Source organism: Glandiceps talaboti, chromosome 8, assembly GCF_964340395.1.
Source record: "Glandiceps talaboti chromosome 8, keGlaTala1.1, whole genome shotgun sequence".
NCBI classification, from domain to species: Eukaryota; Metazoa; Hemichordata; class Enteropneusta; family Spengelidae; genus Glandiceps; species Glandiceps talaboti.
The window spans coordinates 10,111,362-10,132,897 of NC_135556.1; the positions used below are offsets into that span (position 1 = coordinate 10,111,362).

The 21,536-nt window shown below is 35.1% G+C and overlaps 2 protein-coding genes across 2 annotated transcripts; one reads left to right on the forward strand and one right to left on the reverse strand.

The window, feature by feature from the left end:
- The first annotated feature begins 1,807 nt into the window (after positions 1-1,807).
- On the forward strand, positions 1,808-10,179 carry LOC144438826 (large ribosomal subunit protein bL28m-like). The gene is made up of 8 exons (XM_078128005.1): positions 1,808-1,871; positions 3,307-3,418; positions 3,900-4,056; positions 5,705-5,849; positions 7,104-7,250; positions 8,555-8,687; positions 9,060-9,117; positions 9,943-10,179. The coding sequence occupies exons 1-8, from the start codon at positions 1,827-1,829 to the stop codon at positions 9,989-9,991; spliced, it is 846 nt and encodes a 281-aa protein (XP_077984131.1). The 5' UTR covers positions 1,808-1,826; the 3' UTR covers positions 9,992-10,179.
- Positions 10,155-17,123, reverse strand: LOC144438827 (ER membrane protein complex subunit 6-like). Its single transcript, XM_078128006.1, has 6 exons — positions 17,080-17,123; positions 14,911-14,968; positions 14,209-14,311; positions 13,009-13,101; positions 11,583-11,602; positions 10,155-10,808 (listed from the first exon to the last, which is right to left on the reverse strand). The coding sequence occupies exons 1-6, from the start codon at positions 17,102-17,104 to the stop codon at positions 10,778-10,780; spliced, it is 330 nt and encodes a 109-aa protein (XP_077984132.1). The 5' UTR covers positions 17,105-17,123; the 3' UTR covers positions 10,155-10,777.
- Positions 17,124-21,536: the final 4,413 nt, after the last annotated feature.

Consider the following 21,536-nt stretch of genomic DNA (forward strand, 5'->3'; position numbering starts at 1 on the left):
TCTCGTGTGGTTCTTGGCCACTTAAAGGAGAGGACTGACCATTTCAGAGAATACACCACTTATAAAACGTGTGTTTTTCTTCAAATTAAGAAAATTAGAATTTACTATCGGTAACAATATGTAACAAAAAAAAAGTGATTACCAAAGTGCTTATCTATGACCTTTGAACTAAAGCAGACGTGAATCAAAATTAATCACGAGTGTGAAGCTACCATCATATTCATATTCATATTCACTTTCAAAAGTTGACCTCTAGCTCAATGTGAATATGATGATAGCTTCACACGTTCATCATCAGATTCGAAGTCTTCCGAATGGGTACGAACAAGCGTTCGGGCCGCGGCAGATCACATAAATCCTTCATTGGCAGGTTGAAATCATGTGATTGTAGTTACTTTTCACTTGATTTACGTGGATTTGCCAGAGTATCCAATTTACACCATGAATTATTGTTGTCATATAAAAAACTAATTTGGATGTTTAGTATGCCTTTCCCATATCTTTGAAAATGAAATATCAATATTTGGGTGTACAAAAAACCTGTATGAGTAATGTAATAAAATACGGCTTGGCTGGGTGTGTTTTGATTTCCCGCAGTGTCGCTATCTTTTAAACCCTACTTAACACTTACACTGGTGAAATTTACACAAAATAGTGTTGTCAAGACCACAATTATCACAATGTATGTAGTTCCCTTGATCGGGGAGGTTCAATGCAATCGATTGTAAAAATTATGGTCCATGACAACAATAATTCATGGTGCAAATTGGATACTCTGGCAAAAATAAGAAGAAAGCATGCAAATCCACGCAAATCAAGTGAAAAGTAATTATAATCACATGATTTCAACCTGCCAATGAAGGATATGTGATTTACCGAACGCATGTTCGTACCTATTCGGAAGACTTCGAATCTGATGATGAACACGTGAAGCTATCATCATATTCACATTGAGCTAGAGGTCAACTTTTGAAAGTGAAGATGAATATGAATATGATGGTAGCTTCACACTCGTAAATTAATCAAAATACGAGTGTGAAGCTACCATCATATTCATATTCATCTTCACTTTCAAAAGTTGACCTCTAGCTCAATGTGAATATGATGATAGCTTCACACGTTCATCATCAGATTCGAAGTCTTCCGAATGGGTACGAACACGCGTTCGGTAAATCACATATCCTTCATTGGCAGGTTGAAATCATGTGATTGTAATTACTTTTCACTTGATTTGCGTGGATTTGCATGCTTTCTTCTTATTTTTGCCAGAGTATCCAATTTGCACCATGAATTATTGTTGTCATGGACCATAATTTTTACAATCGATTGTGTTGACCCTCCCCAATCAAGGGAACTACATACATTGTGATAATTGTGGTCTTGACAACACTATTTTGTGTAAATTTCACCAGTGTAAGTGTTAAGTAGGGTTTCAAAGATAGCGACACTGCGGGAAATCAAAACACACCCAGCCAAGCCATATTTTATTACATTACTGATATTTCATTTTCAAAGATATGGGAAAGGCATACTAAACATCCAAATTAGTTTTTTATATGACAACAATAATTCATGGTGCAAATTGGATACTCTGGCAAATCCACGCAAATCAAGTGAAAAGTAACTACAATCACATGATTTCAACCTGCCAATGAAGGATTTATGTGATTTGCCGCGGCCCGAACGCTTGTTCGTACCCATTCGGAAGACTTCGAATCTGATGATGAACGTGTGAAGCTATCATCATATTCACGTTGAGCTAGAGGTCAACTTTTGAAAGTGAATATGAATATGAATATGATGGTAGCTTCACACTCGTAATCAAAATGGCGTCCAAAGTTGCTAGTAGTGTGTTCAAATTTAGCCGAGGTGTAAGTATTATTGTCACCATTATTCCAAACGTTGGTAGTTTATTATAATAATTACCAACTGGATGAGACATGTTTAAACTAATGAAGTGGTCATAGGAGATAATTTGTTTTTAGTAATAATAGTTTTTGTGTGGGGCGTTTAATTATTTGCGATGGGAAATGTGAGTGGGCATACCAAGCAAAATATAGTCCATGCTGCTTGCAAACGGAGTCATTCGAGACTCGATTCTGACAATTGTCCCTACTTTCTCCGTCCTGCAAAGAGACAGCTGTGAGACCTGGGCTAACCAATAAAGAATTAACACACTCTGTGGTCAAATATTAACAATAAATCGACGATTTACTATAGTAATAATTACTAGCTGCAATAATTTATAGCTTTTATTGTGATTTTGAGAGTTTATAAATTATTGATATTATCCATTTTTGTGCTTTTTTTCGTCCCAGTGTTGTTTCCAGTTAAACATTGAAACGAAAAACAGAAGAAAAAACCTCAAAATCACAACAAACGCTACATTTATTGAAGCTAGTAATTAATTTTACCTTGCCTTGACTACAAAAGTCCCAGTTCAGATGATCAAAATCACAAGTCCAACCGTAATATCAAGGCTTACTTACATATGCAATCGATTGCTATATGTAATAGTTGATAGCTGGATGCTTTAATTCTTTTGTAATTGGTGTGAAAACATTTTGCTGGTGCACTCAAAATAGGCTGGTTACATTGATTTTTGCTGGACGGTGTTGAAGAGGGGAGGGAGAGTTGTCCGAATCAAGTCCCAAATTACTCCATCTGCAAGCAAGCAGGACTAGATGTAACCAAAATAGAAATGATGAACCCCGGGCCCCTCCGTGTCCTGTCAAAAACATTAATCAAGCAAACCCTTTGTAGCCAAAGCAAAACATGAAAATGTAGAAGGATGTAGTCGAAGTATAGTGCAAAACATTAGAATTAGACAATATATGACACATTGTCAAGTATTTGTGGTCATATAGTCTGTTTTGCAGCTTGAGTGAATGTTATGGTAGACACGAAGTGACAATAGACAAGACATATGTTGAATCTAGTGACTTGAAATACAAATGTATATTTCTATATTTCTATAGCCATTAACAAGGGTATGGGTGGTTTTTATACCAAAAATCCATGTGGACAAAATCGATGCACAATCTCAGGGGCTTTAGATAGGGAGCAACCAACCATAGCAGAGTATGTTGACATGTTGACAGCATCAAGCAGGCCTACATTGTACATGTAAGCCATTGTTCCACTGTTCTCAGTAGGCAGGGATTGACATTTAAAGATGGTTTCCCAATGTTACATGATGAACAGTTACATTCTAACAATTCTATTGGGTCTTAAAGTCTGTGTGGGACAATAATAGTAGCTATTGTTGAACTGTATACAAAGTCACATCTTTATTGTTTCTACCAGAATGCACATCGATACAAACAAGGTATAGCATCCAGGATCCCTCAGGCATGGCATAAATGGAGAGGCTACACAAAACCCATGCCTAAGCCTGTACATTGGATACCTGAAGAAGGTAGGAGAAACTTGAGTGTGGACCAGACCAGTATTGGATTTTTATAGTCAATAGTGTTGTCTTTCAGCACTCCACCTTGAAATGAATAATGTGATACTCCACTGGATTAGCTAAAATTTGTTTAATAGGGTTCCTTGAATGCCATACATTGTACTTAGGTAATGGCGTACATAATTCTTGACATATGTTTCGCAGTTGTTGATATTGCAACAATCCAAACATTTACCTCTAATGCCACAACATGTAATGTCAGGCCATGTTAATTAATGCGCAAGTACTTGAAGTCGTCTAATTTATAAATCCTGACAGTTCAATATATTTTACAGCGAGTCATACAAAAATACTTGTGCTGTCACTGTCGCACAACTGTGTTTTACAAATCGCTGAGAGATATATCACTAATATGAATACAAATTGTTTAACAATTTTGGGAAAAGACTTATTATCCAAGTTAATATCAAATGTCACCTTGTCCTATCAGGTAAATACAGAATAAATGCTAAAACTGGAGAAAGAGAGATTATCCAGAATATTCCTATCCCAGTGAAATACCCAAAAGAATCACAATCTGCACTATGGGGAGGAGAAGGGCTAATTGTTGGATTCAAGAAGAAAAATGACAATAAAATGAAACCAAGGTAAGTTGCTTGTCTTCACTTGTCTTACCAAAGTGATGATAAGGCCAAATAAAAAAAGTTGTTTGGTTCCGGTTACCCGACCCTACCTAGTTTTTCATGCTGACCCTAAACTTTTTTTTACGTATTCGAGAAAAATAGTAATAAAATCGCGAAAATCATGAAATCTTGCAAGAAATTGTGGGTGCGGAAACTGACATCAACTTAAAAAGACAAAATAAAATAGTTCTTCCAATCATAATTGTTGTACATCTGATAGAAATAAACAACACAGAGACCATTTGGAAACAATGGAAAACCTGAACTAGACACTCACACATGAAAAAAAATGTATATTAAAAATGAAATAAAAAATGTATCTACATGTACCCCACCTATTTTAAAATTGAATGTAATCAAAACCAAACAATTTTTTTTTAAAACCTAATGAAAATGAAAAAAAAAAATACCTTAGAATATATTCCTTTATTAGGTAACCCAAGAGCTGGACGCAACTCAGTGGAAAATGTTATCAACACTGAGAATTTCGTGAAATGCATGGTTTTAATTAAATAGGCCATTACTCACTTATTTATTTGATATTTGTAATAAAATTGAAATTAATTGAAAGGAATTTTCATCATCTTTCTATTAATGTGAATGGTTCATGTATTTTTTTCACCAAGCGAAGTCAAGTCTCATTCCTTTCCCTGTCATTTGGGTCAACATTTGGTGTAGTGTCCAAAACTTAGGAAGAGGTTTTCATTGACTTTCAACCAGATGTGTCTATTATGTCAGTATAAATGTTGTACTTCAAATGTAATGTGAATCAATGAGTTTATGATAAAAACATGAAATGGTCGATTCTCCACATTCGTGAAGTCCCAGTGTTCCAGTGTGGTTTGAAAGTTGTGCTATTTCCATTATACACTAAATAACTATAATTAGTACAACTGAACTGAGGTTCAGCATGCTATAGGCATCAAGTTTTGTCTATGTATATGTATGTGTGTGTGTGTGTGGATGTATGTGTGAGTGTGTGTGTGCATGTGAACAACTTAAAGTGAGAAATGGCTGATCAATTGATTTCAAATGTGATAGGGACAAATTGCTTATGGTGTGTAGATGAAAAATTGTTAAAATCAAAGCGATCTGATCAGTGGTTTTCAAGTTCTCTCCAAAAGAGTGATTTTCTGTCAAAATAGGTCATCTTTATAGTGGAAGTATGGTCTAATGTTACATACATTTTTGTAATCACTTGGCTAAGTTCATGGGATGATCCATTATCCTGTAGGGGTGTTTTCATGTTTGAGGTGTGTTTCTCTCATTGTATGTATATGTTAGACATTGGATTTCAGTTGTGCATATTGCCATTGACAGTATTTTTCTAAATAAGATATCATGCAGGAATAGGCTAGTGTGCTAGTATGTTGATCATTCCTGGTAACAGAAGGGGAAAATCTGGTAAAACTTGCATAGATTTCCTTAGAGTATAACATAATTTAGATAGGTAACCCCAGTAAATACCATGGCAACTGTGGTAAATTTTGCCTACTTATTTTGTCATAGTACCTCGTACTCAGATACATCTTTTCAATGATATTTCTGTCTTGAACGCACCTCTTTTCTTTCAGCATTGTAGATAATCAATTTAATAACTGTTTTCTTACAGGTTTCGTAAAGTTTGGAAGCCTCAGCTTTTCCAGAAATCGTTTTATAGTGAAATATTAGACAGGACTATAGGACCAATAACAGTGACCAGATCAACAGTAAATCAAATTGATGAGTGTTATGGATTTGATTTTTATATTCTTAAGGTGAGGAACTTTGTTTCAAAATTGTTTTTGTGCTTGGAATTAATCCCAGTGATTTCCTTGTTTATACAGACAAATACACGCATAAACACAATCACACATTTCTACCGAAATCCATGCAGGTTTGGGACTATTATGTTGCATACTCCATACACATCATGTACAAAATGTAGCTGTGGAACTGTCAAGGCTTTCCCAGTCAGTCCACAGTTACACTGAAGTCACCCAGGCTTGGCTTCATAGCACCTGTAGGTTCTGTGCGAGTAATAAGTCCCCAACTGTTCAAGTAACTATCATTACTCCAGGAGACACACCCCCACCCCCTCCCCCCCACCCCCAAATTTGCACACGTCTTGTGAGTCATACAACCTACCCATCGAATCTGTACAACACTCACCCTGGGTTTGGGTCGGTCACAGAAAAATCCCCTGTCTCCCGACTACTAATCCTTAGCTCTAACCACTATGTCACAGGGAGCTGGTGTCATGCTCAGACCCACTAGTGGTCTGAGTGTCAGGTAAACATGTTGACAAAGGAAAATGTTAATCCCAAAGTTGGTAATTAAAAGTTAAAAAGAAAGCTGGTGCCAATTGAAAGATTTCTGTGAAATTGGTATCTTCAGTATTTCCTTCACGTATCAACTGAAGATTATCGGCTGTACTTTTTGTATATTATGATTGAAATATTCATATTAAACTTCACTCAGCTGTAGTTATCATCAGTAATATATTAATTTCTTATGCATTATAGTACTCTGGGCAGTCCCGTTACAAAGAGACAAGTGCACAATTTTCAGATTGAATACCATGGCATAGTTTGCACCACGGATAAGAGAAAATCTGGCAAAATTACATAAGTTTGTGCCGATGGAAATGAAAGTATGAAAGTTTTATGGTCAGTTTTGTTCCAGAAAACTCCAATGTATTGTATTCTCAGGTAAAATCAAAAGAAGAAGAAATCGGCTTACAATGAAATTTTTTCAACTAGAGGTCAAAATTATAGAAACGTTTAATAAGCCATTTGTAGAATCCAACAGTTCCTGAATACTATGTTAATTGTATAGGAAAATAAAAAGATTGTCAATTTCCATGAAAACAAGATAGTGAACGTCTAAAATTCTTTTAAGAACCAGAAACAAGCTTTCATATGGCTATTAAAATCTTGAATGAGGCAAGCGCCTTTGATTTCCTAACAAATTGGTCCCCAAACATGCACACTGACAGCGGATTGCAATCTTCACATTGTTGTATATTTCAGACTCCAAAAGAAGACTTGAAATCTCAACTAGGGATGGATTTAAAAAGACACATGCTTTTACAACTTGTTAGGAAAGATACACTCTATCCAGATGACCCTGAAAAGAGAGAAAAGATTTATAGAAGATATCAGGAATTCGTGATCCCTGTAAGTAAACTTGACTTGGCTATCAAGGGGAGGCATAGTCTGGATGCTAAAGTGGTCTCCAACTAAGTGGTGGTGTAAATCGTAACAATACCTTATAGGAACTAGACTAGAGGAGGCAGTACTCATGATGGTTGATGTGTAGTCATATGTACAAAGTATACAACAATTTGGGCATTAGTAGTATGGTCTTTTATTCTGTACATCCAAGGCCATCGGCCCAAAATACATATGTAGTAGCTTAATTGTTAAGGCAGGATATAACTACGAATAAATTAAGTAAATGAAAATGTTACAAATGAAATTATAAGAAGTTTACATAAATCTCTCTATGTAATTTCATTGCATATAATGTAAATACAGCAAGACATTGAAGAATATGTACATCATCTAATGGAAGTAAAGTGATAAATTCATCAATTGAAGAAAATTCCGGCATATTTAATACTAAGGATAATGTGCTATCGGCAAACTTACATTGTATATAGACACAAGCTAAATCATGCTTGTTGCATGTGGTAGATTTATACTCAAGTCATAGATAGCAGTGCTTTGGACATGTGGATGTAATTCTCGTGTAATCAAAATAGTGTAAACAATGAACAAGATTAAATGTGCTTCAACTTGAAAAAACTTGCTGTTAGAAATGCCACCCTACTGTGAGTGTAACTACATGTCCATCACTAACTTACATGTTGCAACAGATTTTAGTTTGTGTCTGTGTTAGTGTGATCATAGTTGACATGCTGTTGTCATAGATAAGTACATGTATGATACATTTTGAGATAAATTCAGACCTACTTTCAGAAAAAAAATTACAAAGTAAATGGATCACTAGAGCAACTTTTGAAAGATATCTATTTAAAATTGACTCTTTCCAGAAAACAAACTGCTGAATATTAATGTAATTTCCATAAAAGGGCCTTGCTCAGCCTTTGTAAGTTTGTATGACCAAGTTTCCAAAAGCTTTATTTTTTTTGGTCCATTTCTATGAAACTCTATTCTAAGGGTATTGTGGAGTCTGACTTCACTTGTTAGATATTTTCAGTGTTAAAACACATGGTCTGGACAATGAAATTAATAACTTAGTACGTTTGGGAGCATGAAGGTGAATACCTCTAGCTTTGCAGTCAGGTCTAGACTGCAAGATACGTCATGTCACTGCCCTCATCGGCCTGCTCTATCCAACATGATAAGGGGTTGACCAATGTATGAAGGCACCCAGTCGTCACAGCATTATCTTACAGACTTAGTCAACAGTCTTACATCAGAAAGAATTCATGTATCTGTGTATTACAACTTGACAGGAGGAGGAAGCTGAATGGGTTGGTTTAACTCTTCCAGAAGCAGTAAAGAAAGTTAGAAGAATAGAACAAGAGAAGAACCCTATTAGACCTTTAGTAGATGTTTATACAGAAGAATTAGTTGCTAAACTTAAAGGTAAATATCATTTCATCTTTCTTATCAATCCATGGAGAGCTCTTCATAATCTTGTAGCATGTTTAATCTAGAGTAATAATGTACAGGTTTCAAAAACTTCTTGCAAGTCCTAGGATTCAAACCATGCATAGTCTCAAAAATGTGCAATAACCCTGGAAACTGTGTCATTAGCAATTTGAAAATTTCAATTGCATATACAAGTTATTTAGTAGCAACTTGCCTGAGCAGGTAGTCAGTTTTGAAGAAGTGATTACGCAACCATGAATGTATGGTGCACAAAGGTTATTTCAGAAGAGAATGGTAGACCACAGATCTTGACATTCAATTCTTTGTGTTTTTCTCACTCTCATGTTTCATGTCCCCTATGTACAGATCAAAGTCTAGATATTGAAGGCCCAGATGTAGACTTAGAAGAAGACACACCATCAAGGTAAGACTTGAAAAGTACCCAGGGAACTTTTAACAAAACTATGCAGTATTCATGCGAGACAAACTGAAACAAGAAAAAGTAAAGTTGTGAAGTTAATCATTTCTTTGCTCATGTATTCATTGTTATGCTCGTACTAAATACTTGATCATATTTGTACTTCACTTCCAAGCAGGGAGGTCAAATTAATAATAATAATAATAATAATCTTTATTTATACTGGATAGTTCTTTAAGCATTTAAACACTTGTCTCCCAAGAAGTCCAGTGGGGGCCATCCCTCATGGGTTCAGTGTTAATGCAGGAGGAAACCGGAGTACCCGGGGAAAACCTGCGTTGTCCGGTAGAGTCAAACTGAACGACACTCTTCTTACTTACAGCGGGGTAAATTTAATCAAACCCTGAATGGGGTTCGAACCCCGACTGCAGTGGTAAGAGGCAAGTGGTTTAACCACTTGGCCACCGACAACCCTTGAGTTTGAGAGGTAGAGAAGTCACTAATTCCTTTGTTCATATACTGTCTATTATACTGGTAATGCTGATCCTACAAAATTCCTTCATGTCAAAGATATAAAATTAAAAAGGTTATTTTTTTCAAGGGCCACATTCCTTTGAGGTTAACATTGCTATGTATCCTGATTTGCGTATGGGGAGGGAGAACATAACACTTTTTAATTTCTTGGGTGCGCTAATAATCTTTTACTTGGCTTTATTGGCCTGAAGAGTCAGAACTTTTGGAAACCCTTTAAGTTGAGTTTTGATGAGACCATCCAGTTCTCATTCGCGTTTTTTAGGGTTTCATGCTCATATATTCTCTTTGTACATGCAGGATTGATTCTGTAAGAAAATGGTTGTTTAAAAAGAAACCAGATGACTGAGTCTGTAGCTGACAACATTTGTGATGACGGACCTGTGAGTGCGTGTGTGTACTGCCATCAGAAGTGATCCATACAAAGAACATACAATAGAAATATCAAGTCAGACAAGAAGATAGCAACTTCCTTATTTTCCATACTTTTATTTACGTTTTAATAATTTGTGAACTTGTCTATAAATAAAAGTACAAAACAAATTAATATTTAGAGGGACTCCTTCTTTGTGGATGTGTCTAAAATTTTGCATGACAAAAGTTCATACATGGTACATCATATGAAATACAATACAATACAAATACTCAGGTGCCAAGATTGTCTATGCTAAAGCAGAAGTGTGTCAAAATCTAGTGTTCATTTTCAAACCAAAGAGATTAAAAAATGGCATGATTTTTCACTTTCATATTGTTAGAATAGAAATTCATAATTGGAACGAATGACAAATACTCAGTCTATGATTTCATATTATTTTCAAATGCTGATTATGTACTTTGTGAATTAAACTTGTCAATCAAAAGTACTTAATATATCAAATCTTAAATAAATTTACATTATTATTACCCTATTCTATCAACAAAGTTAATATGCATGGTAAACAATATGATAAAGATGGGAGTATATGCTTCAAAACGAATATATACTGCCCATGGTATGTCAGATGTTTTGAATATTATGTATTGAAAGTACACCGTGATGTGTTCGTCTGACCACTTTCATTCATTCTTCTCAGACACTGATTCCAGCAAATAATGGCATTCTTCTTGGCAGCATTCACAGACACATCACCTCACCTCAATACACATGAACCATTCCATATAAAAACCTGCATTGTTGGTTAAGGATCAACAATACTATAGAAATTAATGCACCATAGCATACTGAATATATAATAACTGCAAACATTGATTTTGCAAACACTGCACGTAATGTATTCACATGACTCATATTTTAAATTTGATCAGTCAGTCTGCCATGGCAACACGTGTACTATCATTTTGTCAATTTTGAGTTGATGCTACATGGTTGAATGTGGCTCTTCTTCGACTTGATACTGTGCAAAAATCTTACCATTATTACACACATGTCAGTATGGTCTCTGTGAGATAATACAATTACATTTTGTGATGAGCTCTGTTTTGTAAGTCCTGCCTCTCTAGAAACATATTTGACTCAAAATGGCAACACATTTGTGCAATCACTATGCGTTGATAGATATACACACCATACATGTACAAGATCGTGAAACAAACAAAACAACGAAAACTTGAGACCCTCCAACTCAGCTTAGCTTTTGATTTAAAGAAATTAAGATCAACCCTAGCAATACATACCAGGACAATAATATATCCATGCACAGTAACTGGTAAATGATTTCATATCTATAATTGATAGATTAAATCTACTTTGTATGGTGTACAACTCTGGCTTGGAGGACAACATATCACTCATTCTTATGTTACAGTGAAATTCATGTTTTCCATACTGCAATCATTGACCAAGCATTCCTGTTTACACTTCACCCCCACCCCACACCACCACCACACACCACCACCACCATAAAATATTTCTGTTTTTCCATCTTGTGAAAAAAGGATACGTCCAAAATAGAATATATGTCTGGAATCAAAGTGGTTAAGGAAAACAACACAGAGCTTGTCACAATTCAGGATGAAAACTGAAGTAAAAAGACACTGCTATTTGTACAGTTGAAAGTTACAACATACGGTAGATAACGATGAAGATAGTTGCAGCATGGACCTTTGTCTAAATCTCTGGACTTTATGTCCAATTTACAAAATGTGGCATCATTATAAATGTACGACTACAGTGTGAGTACTTGCAATTTGACTGTCAAATATCAAAGTTAAACCAATAGCTGTTTGAAAGTAGGTCTATTTTGACTACACTGAGAACATCAAGTTCATACACAGCTCATACTGTAGACTGTTCCATCCTCATCATATCACCCTTCCTTTTGTATGAAGTAATGGCTAACGATGAAGATAGTTGCAGCATGGACCTTTGTCTAAATCTCTGGACTTTATGTCCAATTTACAAAATGTGGCATCATTATAAATGTACGACTACAGTGTGAGTACTTGCAATTTGACTGTCAAATATCAAAGTTAAACCAATAGCTGTTTGAAAGTAGGTCTATTTTGACTACACTGAGAACATCAAGTTCATACACAGCTCATACTGTAGACTGTTCCATCCTCATCATATCACCCTTCCTTTTGTATGAAGTAATGGCTGATAAGGTAGCATGATACATACACTGTAAGATATGTCATGTCGTGGTTAACCAATGTGTGAGGGCGCCTATACTTTACAGGCTACATGACATGTAATACTGTACAGACTACTCACACATGTACTGCTGACTGAAAACAATATCAAGAAATCTGGTATATTATTGAGACTATTAGCCTGGAATTTACTTGCGTGGGGATTTTACCCTCACTTTTTCCTTGCCATGTGTGGCATTTTGTGAATGACTTATTGCTGTGATGAAGCTTCAGCCAGAAAACAGGCACAAATTTGTATTTGGTTTTTAATTCTTCCCACAGTCAGATGACATCAATAGCATCACCACATAATTAGAACCAACTCAGAGGGTTGAGCTGTACAAATTAAACATGATTATCATATTCAACATCACTGAAGGAAATTGTAATCTAATAAACAGTTGTTATAGCGAAATGCCAGGTGTGGTAGAGGAAAAGTGAAAGGAAAATCTGCACACAACTGGATTACAGGCAATGAAATTATCAGCTTAATCATTTTGATCATATCCTCTCAGTATCTGGATCAATTAGAGTTGATGATACCTTTGTGATATATTGACTCCTCATCAATACGCAGTTCATCTTTGGTCTATAACTCAGGTTAGATGTTACACATAGTAGAAACACTATGGTCCAACAGGTTAGAATTTCTAGTGATATCAACAGATAAAATATAAGCTACATATACCATATGTCAATACTGATGGCATGGACTTATACACTGTCAAAGGATACAAAAAGCCCACCCACAAATCCATTTGTAAGAAGTGGACCTCTTGACATAAAGTATTTTTTCCAACTGCTTCCTGCTTTTAACACTAACATAAACTGAAAAAGAAAATAAGAAACACAGATTTAGTGACTATTATTAATGAAAATCATAGTCATATCAAAGGAGAAGATAAACAGAACAATTGATTGCAGTGTATAGATTTTGTTCACATTTATAAGCATTTTGTGCTGTGCCTTGAGGTTTTGAGATGTTCTTTCTGTCTACATCACAGCAGTGGTCACAGTGCAAGGGATGACACAGCAATTCTGATGATGTAGTCTCCGTAGAAGGGTGGATGGATGGTAGGCCTAGCAAGTGTGATCTCCGTACAGCTGGCAAACTCAAAATTCAAATTGAGTATTTTTCATGGATGTCGGTATATTCGGTTGCTTGTATAAAGTTACCTGTATGTGATTTTGGTGGCCATACAGAAATGTAACAATAACACTTGAAATTCTAATTTCATGCCAATTTTTCCTCAGCTGCAGATAAGGAGGTATGGCCAAATACTACATTTGAACTATTGAGAGTCACAGGCTGTGTGGAGAGAATACATGTACTTCTATGGAGGCTATTTATATTGATGAATAATGAAATAATCACCTGAACCAAATTGAAATTATTGATGAACTGAATTACTGTTAATGAACTTTGCATATCACTTTCATATTTTTACAATAATAATTTGTCTGCAGTTAGAGTTGGAATGCAAGATTATCCATTGTGAATGCTCTTCTCATCCCTTTCCCAAAACAACTGAAGGAGAACTGTGTGATTGCTATTCTGCAATGAAAGGTTGTTGCAGCCAATCAAATCTCTCCATTTCCATAATACTGAGTTACATCCTGTACATTGTATGTTCACACCCACACTATGTGGTGTGCATGATCAAAATCAGCAGATACATGTAGCTCTCAGACAGGTATGTGAATGTTTGACCCCATAAAACAGGAGATTATACAATAGACATGAATATCAGCAATACATTTACATACATGTATATGTATATTAGATGTCTATTGGCAACAGTAGGTGGGATTCTTTTCCTTTGATTACACCGTGCTAGTCTACAGTGTGCCTACAGTCACAAGTGGAGGGATGATAAGGACGTTAATGGTGGTGTATTTTACAGTCTACAGTTAGAGTGCAATACTAGTACTTACAGATAAACAAAGTGATGTAATGATATAGAATATAAATCCATACAGTCCCGTTAGTCCAAGTACTCCTGCTGTGGCACCAGATAACGCTGACATTGAAGTACGACTACATGTAGTACAAAGAAAACAATTATAAGACTGTTTCAATGGCTACTTAATTGATAATGAATCTGTAAAAATGTCAGATGACAGTCCAACTTGATACACTGGAACAAGCATGCGACTTTTTATACACTTTTAAAATCCTGTAAGAACACATATTAGGATCATGGTGCAGAGTTTATATGGGTCAAAGGTTATCTCCTAGTATACTGATACAGTCTACTAGTGTAGTCAGTGCCACAGTGTTCTCACGGAACAAACGTACAAGGGTATCAAGCCTTCTTTAGTCTAGAAGCAATCCATGGTTTTGATATATTGTAGAAGTAGTTTCTAGACTAAGCCACTTATACATCCTGAGTGCTAACTTGTCATACTGAAAATCATACTCTATACCACTTCATTTTATGAAAGAATGGCATCAAACAACCACTAGACCTTTGGTTCTCCCCTTCCTGGTGTCTAAACTAGCAAGTACAGAAGATGTCATTGAGCCCCTTGTGAAAAAAAATTCTCAGGAGACACAGCAGTTATCAAATAACAGACACGCAATCACCAAAATGATCCAAACACTTGATACTTAGATACAAAATAATCTATACATACCAATAGTCCATGACTGACTTATTGCCTCTCAGTGCAGCTTCACTGAATGCAATATTCTCTGAAAGATACAAAATGAATCATTCAAATTACTGTCAATAACTTAAGGAATAATATTTTGATTATGTGCTCTTGATGACCCTACAATTCTCAGTACCTGTGTGATAGCATTTTACCGTCATGTTAGAGGGTCAAAATAGAAGATGGTCGACTTATTCTCACACATACTAGATACTATTAAAAGCATGTGGAGTGGAAGTTAAAATGTCGACCACAAAATCAAATGTTTGCTATTTTTATGATGCGCATAAGTGAGTAAAATTCTATTTCAGGTACCTAGAATTGTGGAGACTACATTGTACATGTACATATTTCACGTTTGAACAAACAATTTGTAAATATAGATAAATTCTATTTTGATTTGAAGCTATATTTTTTATGATCCTCTGCATCCTCTTTCACTGTAACCAGCAAGTACATGTTAGAGTAATATTCACCTTGGCTAATGTTGCCTTTTCCGTCTATCTTCCTACCTATTCACCCACAGGGTGCTCAGGCTGTTAGTTTTAAATACATACATACATACATACATACATACATACATACATACATACATACATACAAACAAGTAAACAAAAAAAATAAAAAATAAACAAGTAAACAAACAAACAAATAAATAAATAAATAAATAAACACAAACAAACAAACAAACAAACAAACAAACTACCCGACACATGAGTAGATACATACATGAATAAACGACAACAAACCAACGAACAAACACTGCCCCCCCCCCCCCTTCCGAAATGCTTGCATTTGTGACCATTTCGGAAGGGGGGGGGGGGGGGGGGGGGCAGTGTTTGTTCGTTGGTTTGTTGTCGTTTATTCATGTATGTATCTACTCATGTGTCGGGTAGTTTGTTTGTTTGTTTGTTTGTTTGTGTTTATTTATTTATTTATTTATTTGTTTGTTTACTTGTTTATTTTTTTATTTTTTTTGTTTACTTGTTTGTATGTATGTATGTATGTATGTATGTATGTATGTATGTATGTATGTATGTATGTATGTATGTATGTATGTATGTATGTATTTAAAACTAACAGCCTGAGCACCCTGTGATTCACCATGGAAACGTTTTGTCTGCATGTCTCTAATTTCACCAAAACCTGAGCTCACACACTAGAGTTTATGTTTGGCAAACACAGTCTTACTTGAGTCTTGTGCATATTACTTACTACTTTGGCAGCTGAGGTGAGTTTTTTTAAACATGTATTGTACATGTGTATCTTTGTAAAGACAACAAAGCAGTACGCTAAATTAAATTCTAATGTCACTGGAATTAAAACTAAGATATATTATATACCTGAAGTGCAGTTATCAGGAGATTTGGCAATTTTCATTTAGAATCCTTCAATTTATACATGAGAATTACCGAGAATAATCCCAAACTTTCACCAATATCACATCAGCACTGTCAGGGGTGTACTACTATATAGGCTGATGTTAATGAGGTGTAATACATCACTGACAATGCTGATGAGATCTCAAGAGAAAATTGGAGATTATTCTAAATAATGTTATGACTGAATAGCAGTACATGTATTCTTACATTAGACATTAATTAAATCTCCAAGTTCAAACACATCCATCCTCTCATTACACATGTACATCTAATAAAGATGACAGACTTCAAATTCAACATTCAGAACATAAACCATACTGAAGCATATCAACTAACTGTCATACATGTAGGTACATAGTGTACTGATGCAGTAAATACACCTTCTTTTTTAATTTTCAAATTTACATATTATTCATCTTTCATTTTTAACAACATTTTGCTACACTGAATACAAAATCTACCAAGACTCATTCACATCATCCATATATAATGAGAATAATAGTGTACCGACTCTCTGAGTGGTATATTTACATGAGTTGAAAATGAAACATCAAGATCATGAATATGTACACGATGTGCAGATCCTACTACATCATTCATAGGGCCACATGGACGATGGAGTGTTGGTTTTAATTACAACGTAGACATTCAATACAGAATAGGCAGGTGTGTTTACTTCCAAAAAGACTTTTTAAGTGTAAACCTATTGTTGATAGAGACATAAAATAATTAAAATATATGAAATATGAAAGAAAAATAATAAATTTACCTTTTTTCGTTCCTCTCGTCGCCATTTTGTTTATTTGTTTTGTTTCTTTTCTCGCGACATTGATTGACCGCTTAACTTACTTGAATTTCATTTCAATTATGATTTGTAAAATCAAGATGTTTTCAATTGCAGATATTTCTGGCTATATTATTTATTATATAAATTATCTATATGAAAATGGCATGGCCCCAATAACATTCATTTTTATGACAAATAAATATTTCCCTGTTACAATTTTTGCAATATAGTTTTCCACGCACTTAAAGGTCTTCAAATATCCCAGGCACTTCGTGTGGTGGCGCACTTTCACACGAAAACAAAGCTCCAAGTGTTACTTCAGCGTTTCAATTTTCAATATTCATTTTGTAACGCTAGGATAGCAGATGGTAAGTAGACGCAAAACGGTTTCATTCTTTCAGGTTTTCGTCAAAGATAGTGCAATATTTTGTGTATGAAATGTGCATCACACTCGCATACTGCGAGTTTTTATTCCCCGTTGATCTTTTTCTGACTGTTTTCGTGCTTGCTTGCATTCTGTCAAATACCCTGTACTGCTGTACGATGTATCCTTTATTTAATTTTAACATGCTGTACATGTCTCGTATATGATTGCATTTCTGTATACATTTAATCATAGAAACCTACAGGGTACAGTTTTGCACTCCATTCTTGCATATCATGACACAAATAGTGCACAATAGACATATTCCGAATGGACAATGTTTCATTATTTACACTAGTTGTACAAATGTATTCGTCTACATTTGAACCCTAATTTGCATAAAGGTGTCATTGTACCGTTATGCCAGCGTCATACAAGTAACAGAATAACTAAGCTACGTTGCCTTTGATATGAAACAAATATTGAACAGAACACCGGTCCATGTGAATAAATACATGCCCCCAAATCATGGGACACTTGGCAGGTTATATGTGCTTCCAAGTAGTATGTCAATATCATATACATGTACATGTTTTGTATACGTACAATCCATTGTTGAATGTTTAATAATAATTGATATTGTTCTCAGTCATTTTTCTGTAGCACAAGCAAGCACTTATTTTTTAATTGGCTTTATACCTTGGTGGTTTATGTCTGTCTGTCTGTATGTATGTATGTATGTATGTATGTATGTATGTATATATGTATGTATGTATGTACAATGTATGTATATATATATGTATGTATGTATGTGTGTGTGTGTGTGTGTGTGTGTGTGTGTGTGTCTTGTCTTGTATTACATTTGATGTCTGGTGCCAAGATGAATTTCCATGTTTTTATGGACAGTAAAGTATATCTAATCTAATCAAATCTAATTACTAATTTAGAATCACACTTATACATATACTCAGGACACATCATGATTTTATTTTTTGTGTGTATCTGGGAAGGTGACACTCTATTTTATTATTTTGTTGAAAATTTCATGTGACAGATACTATGGAACTCAGCAGTGGTCGAGATCCATTACTCTTGCTGAGGAAGATTATATTTCAAATGGTATGTATACATGTTTTGTATTTTCATGAATTATATTTTATGATGTTAGGCTACTGAATGAACATGTTAATTGTGATTTGTCTAAAAAATTTGTAAGTCATTGGGTATTTATGATTTTTGTAAGCTTGCTTACATGACTTTTGGTGTTTGCAGATTTGTAACTTTACAATATTTGTTTTCAACTACTGCAGTTGAAATTTTGTTTTGTATTGAATTTGTATATCCTGTTGGGGACGATCGCACAATGTCGCACAAGCTCAATAAACGAACATTGCTCGTTTAAGACAAAACCCTCTCCCCTCTCCCCCTAGAGAAACTTTCACAAATGTGACATCGACACGTTTATATATGATGTAAACCATGATGAAAACTGTAGCAGTCACACTACTACGATCGATGCTACATGTATGTAAAGACTTGATGGTGAACAAGAAGTTCCAACCTTAAGAACCTGTTTACTGAGATTATGGTAAACACATCAAAATACTACCTGAAACCAAGCACAGTATCTCACATTAGAAATAAATTTTTGTCAACTTATCAACATCTCAAGTAGTAAATATAGAAGCTTTTATCATTGAAGGTGTGAAAGTTTTCGAAATTTGGTTAGAAGTGCAAAAATGAAGTTCAGCAATTGCACTGATGCCAGATCTCCTGACCTAAATGAATGAAATTTGCTTATTGAGCTTGTGTGACATTGTCTGATTGTCCCTTAGTATATACATGTACTGTATGTCAAAATGCAGATGTATGTACTTCGTTTGAGATCAAACATGTAGTTGTACACAAGTTTTGACTTTTTTTCCCAAACATCACTTTGAAATTCATTGCTCACCATTTCTATTCAGCTTTAAGCCCCTGATACTATGGAGAAATGTTTTGTTTTGGATGTGGAAAAAAAACCACTTGGTTTATCGCCTTTGTTTTTGTTAGAAATGTTTACTTATGGTGTCTAGTTGAGACTCTTTCCCAATCAAATTGATGCTTTAAAATTTGGGTCAAAAATGTTATTTTTTAAAAAAAAATAAAAAACAAAACTTCAAAAGCTACAGGATGAATTGGTCTGAAATTGTATGGTGCGGGGGGGGGGGGGATACATAATGCTATCGATATCAAAATGCAAATTAAATTGAACAAATTTGATTTCTTTATCAAAAGATTTACACCCTAAAAATACATGATAGATTTAATCTGAAATTTTGGTGGAATGTTTTTTAAGGATGTGTAGATATTTAATTGACAGCATATGATGACTAGCCTGTTGACATTATGAGTTGTGGATTTGCTTCACCTCTTGTAATGCTGTCAATGTCAAATGATTCATTCAACCGTGGCAGTTATCCACATGCCTGTTTGTATAGCTTTACATGTATTTGTTACCTTTTTGTCTACACCTCTCCTTTGAGTCTCCAACTACCTCCACCAGGGATATTGCTAATTTTAAAAGTACATGTATTTGGTAAAATGTGAAAAGTACCACAGGTGGTAATATCTAAAAATGAGACTCATAAATCTGCCCAATGATGGAAATATAACAAAAAAACTGACTAGACTGTAATGACTGGGCTTATCAATATCAGCCTGCTGAGCTCTAATGGGAAAGGGAGATTAGACCACGGCCACAATGGCTGATCTGTCAGTCTGAAACCTGACAAAGTAGCTAGCAAAACATTGTGGAGTAGTTGGTTGTTTTTGCCCGCTACCAATTCTTATCTACATCCCTACTTCTCCTACCTCAGGAGATAAATCTGTTCAACAATTGTGACATTGCAAGTCCAATGTTCTGCCTTTATACCAAAACCACTGATATGTATCACTAAAGGACGAGATCAATGGTTCAATGTAAGATAAAAAACTAAAATTCTTTTTACTCTGGGGGGGGGGGGGGGGGGGGACATGAGCCATTTTAGTACCCCTCCTTAGACCTACAAAATCGATTTTACTTTTAATAAATCTGTTTGTACCCCTAAACGTTGATACACATATTTCTTATAAAATGTCGTCAAATTGAGAAATAGAAGAATTTTCACTATAGTAAATGCATGACACTAAAATATAGTAAAGTGTCAACAAAAGAACTATTTTTCCTTACTAAATACTGGCTTTGTATTCATAGCACTACTTACCACTATATACTGATTTGATCTCGATTATGCTGTCTGAAACAATTATCAATTTTGGCCAATTTAGTTGGAAGGGAGTGGGGTCTGAGGCCTAGCTAAAAGAATTTAGTTTTTTATCGTACATTGAACTATTGATCTCACCCCTAATTGTAAACTACATGTAATGCACAAATGTGAAGTTAGATATTTTTTTTAATTTTGTGTTTTCTAACATCTCAACAGGGCAAAAGTCAGTCAGTTTTTAAAACCTTTTGAGTTGAGTTTTGATAAACCATCCCTTTTCCATTTGTGTTATTTATTTTTCTGTTTGTTTGTTTGTTTGTTTGTTTGTTTGTTTTTTGTTTGTTTGTTTGTTTTTTTGTTTTTTTGTTTGTCTGTCTATTTGTGGATTGATTTACATATAATTCTTACTGTGTTTCTAATCACCAGGCATCTGAGTTAGGTGCCATAGCAGGACACAGCGTCTTCCTCAAAGTAGCTGATGAAAAGCATGGACATAGCTACTATGGCACAGCAGACCTTGTCAGAGACTACTTGGGAGATGGCATCAAAGTTCAAGAAAAAGACAACTCCTTCTTAACCAAAACGGACATAGAGAGAATGTTTGAAAGACTTCAACATACAGCACCACAAAGTGAGAGATCTAAGGACGAAAGAAGACCACCAGTGAGGGTGCAAAAAGAGAACATCACAGAAAATGCGAGACTGCAGGGAGAAACAAGAGAGACTTTGTGTATGCATGAAAAAGGGCTTGAAGAAAACACACAAACTCCAAAAGTGGTGCGAGAGGAGACGCAACAAACTGAGAGGAATGTGGTAGCACCTAGAGAACA